The following is a 14,465-nucleotide window of genomic DNA, read 5'->3' on the forward strand; positions in this document are numbered from 1 at the left end:
GAAGGTGTAAATTTCCCCCCTTTTTGACCTCGCACATGATTAGACCCCAGCATAGTCTTGGGAAGGGCTGGGAGAATGAGCACCGATTGGGGGTGAGGGAAGCGCCAGAGGATAGAGATGAAAACCTTAAATGATCGCCAACCTGTACTACTCTTGCAAACCTGCCAAGGGATGACTCAGGGATACATTAGCAGGGGGTACGGTCGTGCAGTTGTTATGTTACTGGACCACTAATCTAGATAGGATATGAGTTCAAATCCTACCATGCAATTTAAAAAGAATATCTGGAAATATAAAGCTGGTATAACTAAAAGTGACACATGAAGCTGTTGGATTGTCCTTCGCCCCTCCATTGGTGGCCGTGCCTTCGGTCGTCTCGGCTTAAACTCTGGAATTCTCTCCCTCTTTCGAACCTAGCTGTTCGAATATCTCGGTGTGGCTCGGTGTCAATTTTTTTGTCCGTGAGGCGCCTTGGGATGTTTCACTACGTTAAAAGCGCTGTGTAAATGCAGGTGATTGCCTGCAGCGCTGACAGATTTTGCTGCTGAGCTTTACATTGATACAGCAGGTAGCTTTAGTACCTGGAAAGGGGTGTCTTTCATTGGCTGAATGGTGCGAGGCTCGTTTCCTCCTGTGTTGTCTGGGTTGCGCGGGGACAGGTGGCGCCTTCTCACAAGGCAGCTTCTGTTTGTTCTGCGGCGTGGTTGGAAAATGCTCCCCTAACTTCACACTCAGACGTAAAAGATGCTCCTTCGGCAGCTTTGGCTGCGAGCAATGCGCCCGTGTTTGGTGGTGCCGCGATCGCCGACACACATGTGAGCGCGGTGGCAATTTTGCCCGCTGTTGGGTTTTGCTGCCGGGCGGGTCAATCTGGCGCTGAGACTGCAGCTTAGACAGTTGCACGCTTTTCTCCGCGCTGCACTTGTGCTGCTCTTTGTTTGGATGAGTTGCCTGAGGGTCGGGCGTTTGCCTCTGGCACGTTTGATCGAGATGACAGCTTTTGTGAAGGTCAGCCTGTTGACTCTGCTGTTGCTGGGCTGGGCGATGGACTTGTTGGCCTTGCTGTTCTTCATCTAGATCTGATTGGGGGTTAGGCTCCTGACCGTGATGATCTGAACAATGGTTCTGATGGTCAGGCTGCTGATTTCCCTCTTGTGGGTCTAGATGGTCAAAGGGCTGGTCCTGCCGAAACTGCTGCTCATTGTCTTGGAGACAGTCAGTAGATTGTCCCTGCTGGACCTGCAGTTCCTGATCAGAATAATGTGACTTAAAGCCAGGTTGTTGGTCCTGTGAGTACGGCCACTGTCGGCCTAGATGGTCTCCTTGGTAGCGAAGCCAATGACCCTGCTGACACTGAAGTTCTTGGTCTTGGTGGTGAATCTGAAAGTCCAGCCGTTGACACTGCTGAGGCTGAAGGTCTTGATCTGGGTGGTCAACACAATGACCCTGCTGATGCTGAAGAGCTTGATCTGGGTAATGTACCAGACAGTCCAGGCACTGGCCTTGCTGAGGCGGAAGCTCTTGTTGCGAGCAATGTGGCTGATGGTCGGGCCATTGGCACCGAAGCTCTTGATCCGGATGGCGTGCCTGAAGCCTGAACCATTGGCCTTGTGGGCAAGACCACTCGTTGTCTGCATTATAGCCCTGATCTTCGAGGTGTTGAACCTGCGGGCACTGCAATTGTTGGTCTCCGCAGGCCTGATGGTCAAGCCATTGGCTTTGCTTGCTCTGAAGCTCTGAGTCCGATTGGGTAACTTGATAGTCCGCCCACTGACCTTGCGGGTTCGACCACTCTTGGTCTGGATGCTGTGCCTGATTGTCGGAATGTTGAAGCTGCTGGCACTGCTTCCCGAACATCTCCAGCTCCTCAGTTACATCCGCCTGGTACTTATGCCTCGGCGCAATTTTCATCTGCTCCGACTTAGCGTTCTTAACAAAGCAAACAACAAATAAACATCATCGTACGCTGCCTAAAATAAAGACCCCTTTAGCATAGAACCCCAAAATATCCCCTGATATAATAGGAAAAGAAACATGCTCATTTTGTTGGACCTTTTCCTTAAGTGCTGTCGCTAGGTCGTTGATTTTCTTGTCATCCTGGGAGGATTTCAATTTCAGGGCATCTATTTCTTCCTAAGAGGGAACATAAATCATTGATTTTACTGGATTAGAAGTGGAGAAGTAGGCCATGCAATCCAACCCAATAAATGGCATCTGCACTTTAGGTACTATGCAAGCGAATGCTCTACATTAGTTACGCTGCAAGTAGATATTGTACATGCAAATGTTGAACATGTAGAAATGGTACATGGTATTATACTTCTGGATGTGTTTATATATACCGTGCCTGTAGACACTACATACAAATACTGTACGTGTAGATACAGTACATTTAGATGCTTGTCCTGTGGATATCATACAATTAAATACCATGGCCGAGAAATTGGGTTGGGCGCCAAAGTGGCGCAAAAGTCGCCTGAGCGCAGGATTTAGCGCAGCGTTCGAGGCTTTAGCGATCGTCAGATATTCAGTTTCATTGCCCCTCGAGGGACACGGGGCGCGGCTCGAGGCGCTCTGCGTCCCTCTTAGGGCGCTGAAACTGAATATCGCAGCGCAACATGTTGCAGCGCCACACGCTGCGGCACGGCACGCTGCGGTACTGCAGGCCTTCCTCCCATTGTTAAGGGGGAGGTGCCTGCAACAGCGCGATCCCCACTCGCGAGTGCCGGCAAATGAGCCCGGCACCAAGGAGAAGTGCCGGGCTCTTGGGAAACAGCCGGCAATGCCATGGGGGGGGGTTAGGAGGTCGGGGACGGAGGTGTTGGCAGGCGGCCGCCGAAAAAGGCGGCCGCCCCGCACCTCCACCTTAACTTGTGCCGCTGCCGGCATAGTAAGGCCCCATGAACCGGGCGCGGGTAGCGAACGGCGCAACTGCGGCGTTCGCAACCAAATATCGCGAACGGGGCGCGAATGGGGCGCTGCGCACACCGATGACATCATTGGTGGCGGCGCAGCACAAATGCCTAATGCCACCATTAGCGCCCCTGCTGAATATCGCGGGAGACGCAGCCAGTGGCGCTACAGCCACTGACTGCCTCTTTAGGCGCTAACAGGTGGCGCTACTCACCCAATTTCTCCCCCCATATGTTTAGATAATATACCTGTACATATTGTACCTGAAGATACTCTTCCTATCAATACTGTACCTGAAGATAATATTGCTGTAGATACTGTACAGGTAGGTATTGTACTTATAGATTTTGCATGCAGGTATTGCACCTGTAGGTATTGTGTCTATTTACAATATTTCTTTGGGGTTTTTGCGGCTTTTCCATGGAAGTTGCAGTAGATGAGCAGGAGAATCTCTGTGGATATTCACTCCCCTATCTGTAAATACTGGACATAGAAATTACAACACGGATTTAGCCTAACCAGCCCCACAACCATTCCTCTGACTCCTCCCTTCAATTCATCCTCTCCTTTCTCCCCACCATTGGTGATAAAATAATCAGCCACTCAGTCCTTCGAGCTGGAATCCACTGCCTTTTTTGCTGTAGACACTCGTAACCAGGCTGAGCCTGCCCAAACTCATTTCACGTAGGACCCTAACAGTCCGCAGACAACGGAGACTCATAATCCATCAGTCCGGGATGGATTTGAACCCGGATTCCAGAGACTAAACCCACTGCACCACGCAGTTCCCTTGACCTGGTTTAACTGGAGAGTAATTCTCTCTCTCTCTGACACAACAAATGACAGAAAACATTTTTGGAAAAGAGTAATTACTCAATACGGGCGCAAAGAAATCCCTAGTGGATCCCAGCAGGACTGCCAATGTAATGACAATCAGGGTTAGTTATTTCATTGAGCACAAGGAATTGATCTGATTTATAATTGCTACGAGCTGTATTTGACAATGGAGGACAGCGTACGTATGCAGCCCAGTGTCGGACTGCTTGGCCGTTTTCTCTTGGTGTCCCACGTTACTTACTTTCAGCCTTGCCTCTACTGTATCGAGTTTTCTTGTCTCCAGGTGAAAAGCTCCTTTCATCGTCTCCAGCTGTCCTTTCAAGAACATCCATCGGTATTCAGATCTCTCCAACTAGAAAAAGAAAGAACTTGCATTTATATAGCGCCTTTCACCACCCTAGGACGTCCCAAAGTGCTTTACAGCCAATGAAGTACTTTTTGAAGTGTAGTCACTGTTGTAATGTAGAAAATGCCACAGTCATTGGCGCACAGCAAGCTCCCACAAACAGCAATGTGATAATGATCACATAATCTGTTTTAGTGATGATGGTTGAGGGATAAGAATTGGCCCCTGGTCTTCTTCGAAATAGTGGCCACGGGACCTTTTACATCCACCTGGGAGAGCAGATGGGACCTCGGTTTAACATCTCATCCAAAAGACTGCACCTCCGACAGTGCACTGCACTGGAGTGTCACCTAGATTTTGTGCTCAAGTCTCTGGAGTGGGACTGTGAACCCACATCCTTCTGACTCAGAGGTGAGAGTGCTGCCCACTGAGCCACGGTCGACACCTAGAATTAAATAAAGGTGATGTCCTGAGACCAATTGGAAAATAAAGTTATTGGGAGATTGTCCCCTCCACCCCTTCTAACCTCTAGTGATCCACAATCACCCACGACCAACCTCTCAATGAAAAATTCATGAATAGACATGAAAAAGAAATTAAGGGCATCATATTCCTTCTGAGATATGGCAACAATAATGAGAACAACAACAACTTACATTTATATAGTGCCTTTAACTTGGTAAAATGTCCCAAGGTGCTTCACAGGAGCGTTATCAAACAGAATTTGACACCGAGTCACATAAGAAGAAATTAAGGCAGATGACCTAAAGCTTGGTCAAAGAGGTAGGTTTTAAGGTGCGTCTTAAAGGAGGAGAGAGAGGCGGAGAGGTTTAGAGAGGGATCCAGAGCTTAGGGCCTAGGCAACAGAAGGCAATGGATTTTTATATTCATTTATGGGATGTGGGCGTCGCTGCAAGGCCGGCATTTATTGCCCATTCCTAATTGCCCTCGAGAAGGTGGTGGTGAGCCACCTTCTTGAACCGCTGCAGTCCGTGTGCTGTTAGGGAGGGAGTTCCAGGACTTTGACCCAGCGACGATGAAAGATCGGCCGATATACTTCTAAGTCAGGATGGTGTGTGACTTGGAGGGGAACTTGGAGGTGGTGGTGTTCCCATGCGCCTGCTGCCCTTGACCTTCTAGGTGGAAGAGGTCGTGGGTTTGGGAGGTGCTGCCGAACAAGCCTTAGCGAGTTGCTGCAGTGCATATTGTAGATGGTACACACTGCAGACACAGTATGCTGGTGGTGGAGGGAGTGAATGTTTACAATGGTGGATGGGGTGCCAGTCAAGTGGGCTGCTTTGTCCTGGATGATGTCAAGCTTCTTGAGTGTTGTTGGAGCTGCACTCTGTTATGTCTGACATTGGTGATAGGTACTCGATTGCTTTGGCCTGAGCACATGGAGTTTGATAGTGCTGTTATCGTTGTATTGTGTCTGACATTGGATATAGGTATTCGATTGCTTTTGCCTGTGAGAGTGTGTTTGGATCAGCCATTTAAAGCAACATGAACTGAGCTCTGCATACGGCCTCTGGATTATCTTTGTAAACGCAACATTTGGCGACGAGGATGGCTGAAATCTCTCTTCCACCACCTCCTCCCTTCCTTGCACTACCTGGTGAGCCCCCAATCCCATGGGTTCGCTGGTTACAGTCCTTTGAAACCTACCTCATTGCTCTTGGACTAGAAAATGTGAGTACAGCATGGAAAAAGGCACTGTTATCCCATTGCTTGGGAGCGGAGGGCCAGCGTGTTCTTGGGACATTATGCACAGCAGACTCAATTCAAATGTATGATGTGGCTGTGGCTCTGTTAAGCACACACTTCTCTGCCCCACAAAGTGCCCTCCTGCGGCGATTCATTTTTAGACAGCGTCACCAACTTCCCGGCGAGTCGGTGCATCAATACGTGGCTAATTTGAGGGGGTTAGCTAGCTCGTGCAAGTTCGGTGCACGACAAGACGAGATGGTGCGTGATCAACTAATAGAGCACACAAACAACGTGAGAGTGCGTGAAAGACTGTTACTCGAGTCCGACAATCTGTCGTTGTCACAGGCAGTTAACATTGCCTTTCAAGTGGAGTCTGCAGCTGAATGTGCAGCGAAACTAGCACACACACCCAGTGATGGCGCCCTCGGCCCCGACAGCCCTGACACTGTAATGCTCGCACGACGGCAGCAACGCGCGCTACCGCGGCAACAGTGTGGAAACTGCGGATCTCGTTCACATGCTACCAGAGCACAGAATTGCCCCGAGCGCGACCAAGCCTGTCGCAATTGTGGAAAACAAAATCACTTTGCCAATGTCTGCCGCTCTGCCCCTGTGGCTACAGATGAACACTCTCAGTCCTCAAGCAGTTGGCCTATAATTCACAATGTGAGCTCTGGGCCAGTAGTGGCTTTCAAGTCATGCACAATTAATCTGAATGATGTGTGCATCCCTCTGTTGTTGGATACCGGTGCCAGCGTCTCACTGCTGAATGTGGACACATTCAAGCGCTTTTTCAGCTCCCTGCCACTCTCTGCGCCCTCCACTGCCCTTTGCGGTATGGTAATTCAAAAATTGGACTAGTGGGCTCAGTCAACCTACTGTACGCTATGGAACAAAAGTTTTGCCAGATTTTTGTTTTCATGTGGCATGCCAAGGAGCTAACCTGATGGGACTGGATCTTTTCACTGACCTGGGTTTTTCTCTCTTGGACACCGGCGGGTCTGTGGTTCTGCACGTCGCCTCACCGTGGCGCCAAACATGGCCAGCACTCTTCGCGGGTCTGGGCTGCCTGACTGCCTTCATCCACCAGCCCATGGTTGACTCCACCGTTACCCCTGTCATTCAGCCACTGCGCCGCATCCCGCTTGCTCTCCGTGACGGGGTCACAGCTGAACTAAAGCAGCTACTGGAAGCTGGCATCATCGAACCAGTTGATGCCTCCCCATGGGTCTCCAACCTGGTGGTCGCAACGAAAAAGTCAGGTGGTCTACGCGTCTGTGTCGATCTTTGAGCAGTGAATAAGGCTGTAATCCCTGACAAATATCCACTGCCCACGTCAGAGGAACTCACAGTGCAGTTCTATGGTTCCATCCTGTTCTCGAAACTGGACCTTCGACAGGGCTATCTACAGGTTCCCCTCCACCCCAGCAGCAGGGACCTCACTGCTTTTGTGACACATGCTGGCGTCTTTCGGTACACCAGGATGCCATTTGGACTTAGCTCTGCACCCAGCTGCTTCCAAAAGGCGATGTCCTCTGTGCTCGCGGGCATTCCTGGGGTGGCCATCTACCTGGATGACATCGTCGTGCATGGGCCCTCGACCTCCACTCACGACGAACGCCTTCACAGAGTTTTCACGGCTCGAGCAAAACACAAGCTCACACTGAATGGCGAAAAGTGTGTCTTTGCTGTTTCAGAGATCGAATTTGTGGGGTTTCGGTTGTCGGCTGACGGTATATCCCCACTCCAGTCAAACGTGGATGCCATTCACAGCATCCCAGAACCCAGCTCTGCAGCACAGGTTGCCTCCTTCCTTGGCATGACTGGGTACTACCTGAAGTTTTTGCCCCAGTACTCAGCACCACAGCCCCACTGCGCCAGCTCCTGCGAAAGGATGAGCCCTGGGTGTGGTCACAAGCCTGTACGGAAGCTGTTCGCCTCCTCAAATTGCAGCTCACGTCGCCTCCAGTGTTGGCTCACTTTGACGTCGCCAGCCCCACCCTCGTCACCTGTGACGCGTCCGCTGCAGCTGTGGGGGCGGTGTTATCACAGATACAGAATGGAGTGGAGAAACCAATCGCCTTTGCCTCCCGAGCCCTTAGCCCCACTGAACAGAAGTACTCAGTAGGCGAGCGTGAGGCGCTGGCGTGCATCTGGGCATGTGAGCGGTAGCACCTGTACACGTATGGCCATGCCTTCACCCTGCGAATCGATCACCAGGCTCTCACTGCCCTGCTGTCGAAATCCGGCACGGGCCACAGACCACTGCGTCTACACCGCTGGTCTGACCGCCTCCGCCAATACAATTTCAGTCTCCAGTTCACACCAGGACGTGACAATGTTGTTGCAGATCTGCTCTCCCGCACTGTCTCTGCCCCAGCCCCACTCGTCGGGTCTGAACATGTGGAACAGGATATCGTCCAGATGCTGCACAAACACCCCTCCAAACCACAGTCTCTCTGCAGGAGCCCAAAGAGGCCTCTGAACAGGATCCGGCCCTCTCCCAGCTGTGCACCATCATCAGAGATGGCTGGCCTCGCAAGGTGCCTGAGGAACTGTCTGCCTACTCCAGAGTTAAAGAGGAGCTCTCCTGCTGGAATGACTCCTGTGTTACCCATGGTGCTTCACATGAGCGTAAATCAGACAAATATTGACACTGCGCCAAAGAAGGAGACCAAATGCTTGGGCAAAAAGGTAGCTTTTAATGAGGGTCTTATAGGAGGTGAGAGAGGTTAAGAGGCAGAGAGATTTGGGGATGGAATTCCAGAGCTGAGGGCCTAGGCAGCTGCAGGCAGGAAGGAGTCAGATTCAATGCCCAATGAATGCCGAGTGAGCTGGTGTAGCATCAGCAGGGCACCTAATGTGGCCATGAGGACCAGGAATGGGGAGGGTGTTGAAGAAAAATCAACCAGCGTTCCTGCTCCCAATCACTACCTCCCTTTTCTAGAATGGACTGTATGGGCGGAGGGCGAGGCTTGGCTGGGACGGTCCCACAATCGATTAGCTGCTTGACACTCATGAAGTGTGGCACTTGGATGAGAGCCGAAGGGACCAAACCCTAGCGTTTGTGAGAGGAAAAAGTGCCTGAGCAAAGACCGATTGTGAATCTTCCAAAATTCGATAGACTCTGGAACAGTACCCATGGATTGGCGGGTAGCTAATGTTACCCCACTGTTCAAAAAGGGTGGTGGAGAGAAAACGGGGAATTACAGACCGGTAAGCCTGATATCGATAGTGGGGAAAATACTAGAGTCCATTATAAAGGATGTAATAGCAGAGCACTTGGAAAAAAGTGACTGGATTGGGGGCAATATACTGGCATGGGTGGAAGATTGGCTATCTAACAGAAAACAGAGAGTTGGGATAGATGGTTCATTCTCGGGCTGGCAATCAGTGACTAGTGGTGTTCCGCAGGGGTCAGTGCTGGGACCCCAACTCTTTACAATCTAAATTAACAATTTGGAGGGGGGGACCAAGTGCAACGTATCCAAGTTTGCCGACAATACAAAGATGGGAGGGAAAGCAGTGAGGTGAGGAGGACATAAAAAACCTGCAAAAGGACATAGACAGGCTAAGTGAGTGGGCAGAGATTTGGCAGATGGAATATAATGTTGGAAAGTGTGAGGTTATGCACTTTGGCAGAAAAAATCAAAGAGCAAGTTATTATCTAAATGGAGAGAAACTGCAAAGTGCTACAGTACAAAGGGATCTGGGGGTCCTGGTGCATGAAACACAGAAGGTTAGTATGCAGGTACAGCAGGTGATCAGGAAGGCCAATGGAATCTTGGCTTTTATTGCAAAGGGGATGGAGTATAAAAGCAGGGAAGTCTTGCTTCAGTTATACAGGGTACTGGTGAGGCCACACCTGGAATATTGCGTACAGTTTTGGTTTCCATATTTAAGAAAAGATATACTTGCTCTCGAGGCAGTTCAGAGAAGGTTCACTCAGTTGATTCCAGAGATGAGGGGGTTGACTTATGAGGAAAGGTTGAGTAGGTTGGGACTCTACTCATTGGAATTCAGAAGAATGAGAGGCGATCTTATCGAAACATATAAGATTGTGAGGGGGCTTGATCGGGTGGATGCGGGGAGGATGTTTCCACTGATGGGTGAGACTAGAACTAGGGGGCATAATCTTAGAATAAGGGGCTGCCGTTTCAAAACTGAGATGAGGAGAAACTTCTTCACTCAGAGGGTAGTAAATCTATGGAATTTGCTACCTCAGAGAGCTGTGGAAGCTGCGACATTAAATAAATTTAAAACGGAGATAGACAGTTTCCTAGCTGATAAGGGAATTAGGGGTTACGGGGAGTGGGTAGGGAAGTGGACGTGAGTCTAGGTTCGGATCAGCCATGATCCTATTGAATGGTGGAGCAGGCCCGAGGGGCCGTATGGCCTACTCCTACTCCTACTTCTTATGTTCTTATGTTTATCAGACAAAGTCAACATGGATTTACAAAAGGTAAATCGTGCTTGACTAATCTACTGGAATTTTTTGTGGATGTAACTGGTAAAATAGATAAGGGAGAACCAGTGGATGTGGTGTATTTGGACTTTCAAAAGTCTTTTGATAAGGTCCCGCATAAGAGATTAGCGTGTAAAATTAAGGCACATGGGATTGGGGGCAAGGTATTAACTTGGATAGAGAACTGGTTGGCAGACAGAAAGCAAAGAGTTGGAATAAACGGCTCTTTTTCTGAGTGGCAGGCAGTGACTAGTGGGGTACCGCAGGGATCGGTCCTTGGACCCCAGCTATTCACAATATATATTAATGATCTGGACGAGGGAACTAGATGTAATATCTCCAAGTTTGCAGACGACACAAAGCTGGGTGGGCGTGTGTGCTGTGAGGAGGATGCCGAGAAACTCCAGTATGATTTGGACAGGTTGGGTGATTGGGCAGCAGCATGGCAGATGCAATATAACGTGAATAAATGCGAGGTTATCCACTTTGGTGTCAAAAACAGGAAGGCAGATTATTATCTGAATGGCAATAGATTGGGAGAAGGGGAAGTGCAACGAGACCTGGGCGTCCTTGTGCACCAGTCGCTGAAAGTAAGCATGCAGGTGCAGCAGGCAGTTAAGAAGGCAAATGGTATGTTGGCCTTCGTAGCGAGAGGGTTTGAGTATATGAACAAGGATGTCTTGCTGCAGTTGTACAGGGCCTTGGTGAGACCACATCCTGAGTATTGTGTGCAGTTTTGGTCACCTTATCTGAGGAAGGATGTTCTTGCCATGGAAGGAGTGCAGCGAAGATTCACCAGGCTGATACCTGGGATGGCAGGAATGACGTATGAGGAGAGATTGGGTCGATTGGGCTTGTACTCGCTGGAGTTTAGAAGAATGAGAGGGGATCTCATCAAAACTTATAAAATTCTAACAGGACTAGACAGACTAGATGCAGGAAGGATGTTCCCGATGGTCAGGGAGTCCAGAACCAGGGGTCACAGTCTAAGGATAAGGGGTAAGCCATTTAGGACAGAGAGGAGGAGGAATTTCTTCACCCAGAGAGTGGTGAACCTGTGGAATTCTCTACCAAAGAAGGTAGTAGAGATCAATTCATTAAATATATTCAAGAAGGAGTTGGATATATTTCTTAAGGCTAAAGGGATCAAGGGATATGGAGAGAAGGCAAGAACAGGATACTGAATTTGGATGATCAGCCATGATCTCATTGAATGGCGGAGCAGGCTCGAGGGGCCGAATGGCCTACTCCTGCTCCTATCTTCTATGTTTCTATGTTTCTATGTGAGACTATAGCACAATTGGTCTCTAGCCTATAATAGGGACACACATTTGATAAATACATGAGGATTGGATGAAGACAAGGTGATGATGCAGTGTACACCAGCTTCATACTGCGGTGGGCAATCAGCCCGCCACACACATAGGGGGAAAAATTCGTCCCCTTGGCACCTCCCGTTAGAGCCAGTAGACCAGTATCACTTGGGTGAGGTGAATCTACGGCATGCCAAATCTGGCCCCCCGTAGCGCCGCCGGAAAGAGGTATCGCCGGGAATGTCAGCGCCAGGTAGATTGTGACGTCAGTGAGTGTGAAACGCTCACTGACCACACGGTTTGCAAAGTTGATTTTCGCTGCTTACCTCACCACCTGGAGTAAACACCGATAGGGAGAGCTGGTGTGCAGCACCAGGAAGCCGGCTCCAGGGATGTTATTTAAAAGGATCATCAGTAATCACTCACAGCTGTCAGGTTAGTAGAGTTTCAGTGATTTTTTTGTTAGTTTCACCCAATGCAAGTTTCATTCAGTAATTTCAAGGTTATTTTGTATCAGGAGTCTTCTAGCAACTAAACAGTAGCTACATTTATTCTTCAAAGATTCAAATAGCTAAAATTGGTAACATTAATGGGGGCTGTACTGGCAGTCGACCTCGCCCTCCAGGATATATGGCGGAGGGAGCGTAGGCAGTGAGAAATACAGGAACTTGTGCACTGAGAGATGAGGAGGGACATCAGGGCTCTCAGCAGGAGGCCTTACCCTCCAAGGGTATTCACAGAGCACTTCTTCTACCTTCAATTAAGCGGAGCAGTGTATTAGATGGCTCTGCTTCACCAAGGAGGTGATCACAGAACTCTGCCACCTCCTCCAAACAGACCTCCAGCCTCACACCCAGATGACTTAAAGCCCAGATCCCCTTTGCTCACCACATCCCTATTATTCCATCCCTCTCGCAAGCCATATCTGCACAAAGCTGAAATGAGAGCCTGCACAATAATGGTAAGTGAAGTAATAAATTTATCAAAAAGTAGTGGACACATATTTACACCCAAAATATTTACTTTTCACCCTTGTGCAATCACTTAGTGCCTGCCATTGCACCTATCAGCTCCATGTGCATGGCCATCACCCTTCTTCTAAAGGCCTCCCCATCGAGGTTCTCATCTGAGTCCTGTGCAGCAGAACCCGCGCACAAACTCGCCCTCCGGGGAGCTGGCCCGAGCTACCCTTTCCCCCGGCCTTGCTGCAGCCCACTTGTCCCTGATGCCTCACCCTGTGCAGATCCCGCTACTATACTAGCCTCTAAAGAACGCGTAGTGCCAGTATCTGAGCTGGTGCCTGTGGGTGAGACATGCAGTGACGCGGTGTATTCTTCCTCCTCCTCTTCTCCTGCCTCGCTCTCTACGGTGCCCTCAGGGACAGGCTGCTCAGGTGCTTGCTGATTATCTGAAAGCATAAAGGCACAAGAGTCGGGTTAAGGTGAGGGGAGGGGGCAGGAAGGGAGAAATGCATGCATGCAGCATGATTAGCTGGAAAGCTTGTGGGGTGAGGGGGAAGTGGGAAGAAGGAGTAAGGATGAACATACCATTGTTGTCCCCAAGGGGGTCACGTCACCGGTGGCCATGGCGCCCACCACCTGGCGCCCAATGATTTGCAGCACTCGATTCTCCAGCGCAGACAGTGGTTGGGTGTCGGCTTGTCCCCCGCCTGTGCGCTCCTGCTCCCTCCTGTTGTGAGCCACTTTGACCTGAAAGAGAAAAGAAAGTGTGTGAGTGAGTGTGAAGCAATGTGTTTGGATGATGTGCCGGCCATAGTTGAATAGCTGTCATTGTGTGTAAGGTGTGAGATGTGGGTGTGAGTGTTGGTAGGTAGAGATTGTTGGTGTGTGAGTGCTGGGGGTGTGGTGCTTTGGGCAGTATGTGAAGATTGTGGTACAAATGGTGGTATGTAACACTTGTTGAAGCATTGACTCACCCTGACCACCCGAGTGAGGTAATTAACTTTCTTCCTGCACTGTGTGTGGGTCCTGGGGACCACAGTGCTGCCTGAGATGTGTTGCACTACCTACCTCCACATGGTGCGGAAGGCTTGTGGCGAGGGCCTCCTGCCACTTGCAGGGTAGAGCACCGGCCTCTGTCTCTCCACAGTGAAAACCAATGCCTCCAATGCTTCATCGGAGAATCTGCGGACTCTCTCCCTGGGTGTGTGGACCTTCCATGAGCACACCTGTTTCAGTCCTCCGGCTCCTTCTCCTTGTTCTGCTTCTGCTTGCTGAGGCAACTGCACAGCCAGCAATGTTGAGAATGAGGTACTGCAGCATCAATGAACCTCCCCTTTAAGTAGTGAAAAAGCCTGTGGCAATGATGAGTTGCAATTAGACTGCACCCGATATTGCTCCACCCTTTAAGTGGGCTTTAAGATTAGATTCAGGACCCCAATCATTTTATTGAGCAGTGATCACAAATTTTTCGTGCAGTCTAAAGCATTTGCGCCTGGCGGTAATTCTCAAACTTTTCCACTGACAGCGCCTTGGCTATAATGAATTTCTAGACCATAATATCTTAGACGTATTGATACAGAAGGAGGCCATTCAGCCCATCGTGCCTGTTCTGACTCTGTACTGGAGCTATCCACCCATTCCCCATCCCCATTAATATTCCTCTTCCTCGAGTGCTGATCTACGTCCCTGTTGGGTATTGCGATTGATTCAGCGTCAATATGTGGCAAAACATTCCAAATCCTGAAAACCCTTTGTGACAACAACAACAAAAAATCACTTCTAACTTTGTGTTAATGGTGAGCTTAATGCCCCATTATTAATGGTAAGTTGGCAGCATAGACACAGGATCGGTACTCGAAGCATAACAAGGCACAAGTCAGGAGTGTGATGGAATACTCTCCACCTGCCTGGATGAGTGCTGC

The 14,465-nt window shown here is 49.7% G+C and overlaps 1 protein-coding gene across 1 annotated transcript in view; it reads right to left on the reverse strand.

Annotated features, from left to right (window-relative positions):
- LOC147109030 (uncharacterized) overlaps nucleotides 1-14,465 on the reverse strand; it is a 195,981-nt gene that overhangs the window by 25,610 nt on the left and 155,906 nt on the right. Inside the window, exons 16-18 of the mRNA XM_086004169.1 lie at nucleotides 3,992-4,102; nucleotides 2,053-2,133; nucleotides 582-1,929 (exon numbers count right to left, since the gene is read on the reverse strand). Coding sequence (XP_085860295.1) covers nucleotides 582-1,929; nucleotides 2,053-2,133; nucleotides 3,992-4,102 — 1,540 coding nt within the window. The remainder of the gene's footprint in view (nucleotides 1-581; nucleotides 1,930-2,052; nucleotides 2,134-3,991; nucleotides 4,103-14,465) is intronic.

This window comes from Somniosus microcephalus, chromosome 12 (assembly GCF_052327205.1).
Source record: "Somniosus microcephalus isolate GS21.2 chromosome 12, FLI_Smic_1.0, whole genome shotgun sequence".
NCBI classification, from domain to species: domain Eukaryota; kingdom Metazoa; phylum Chordata; class Chondrichthyes; order Squaliformes; family Somniosidae; genus Somniosus; species Somniosus microcephalus.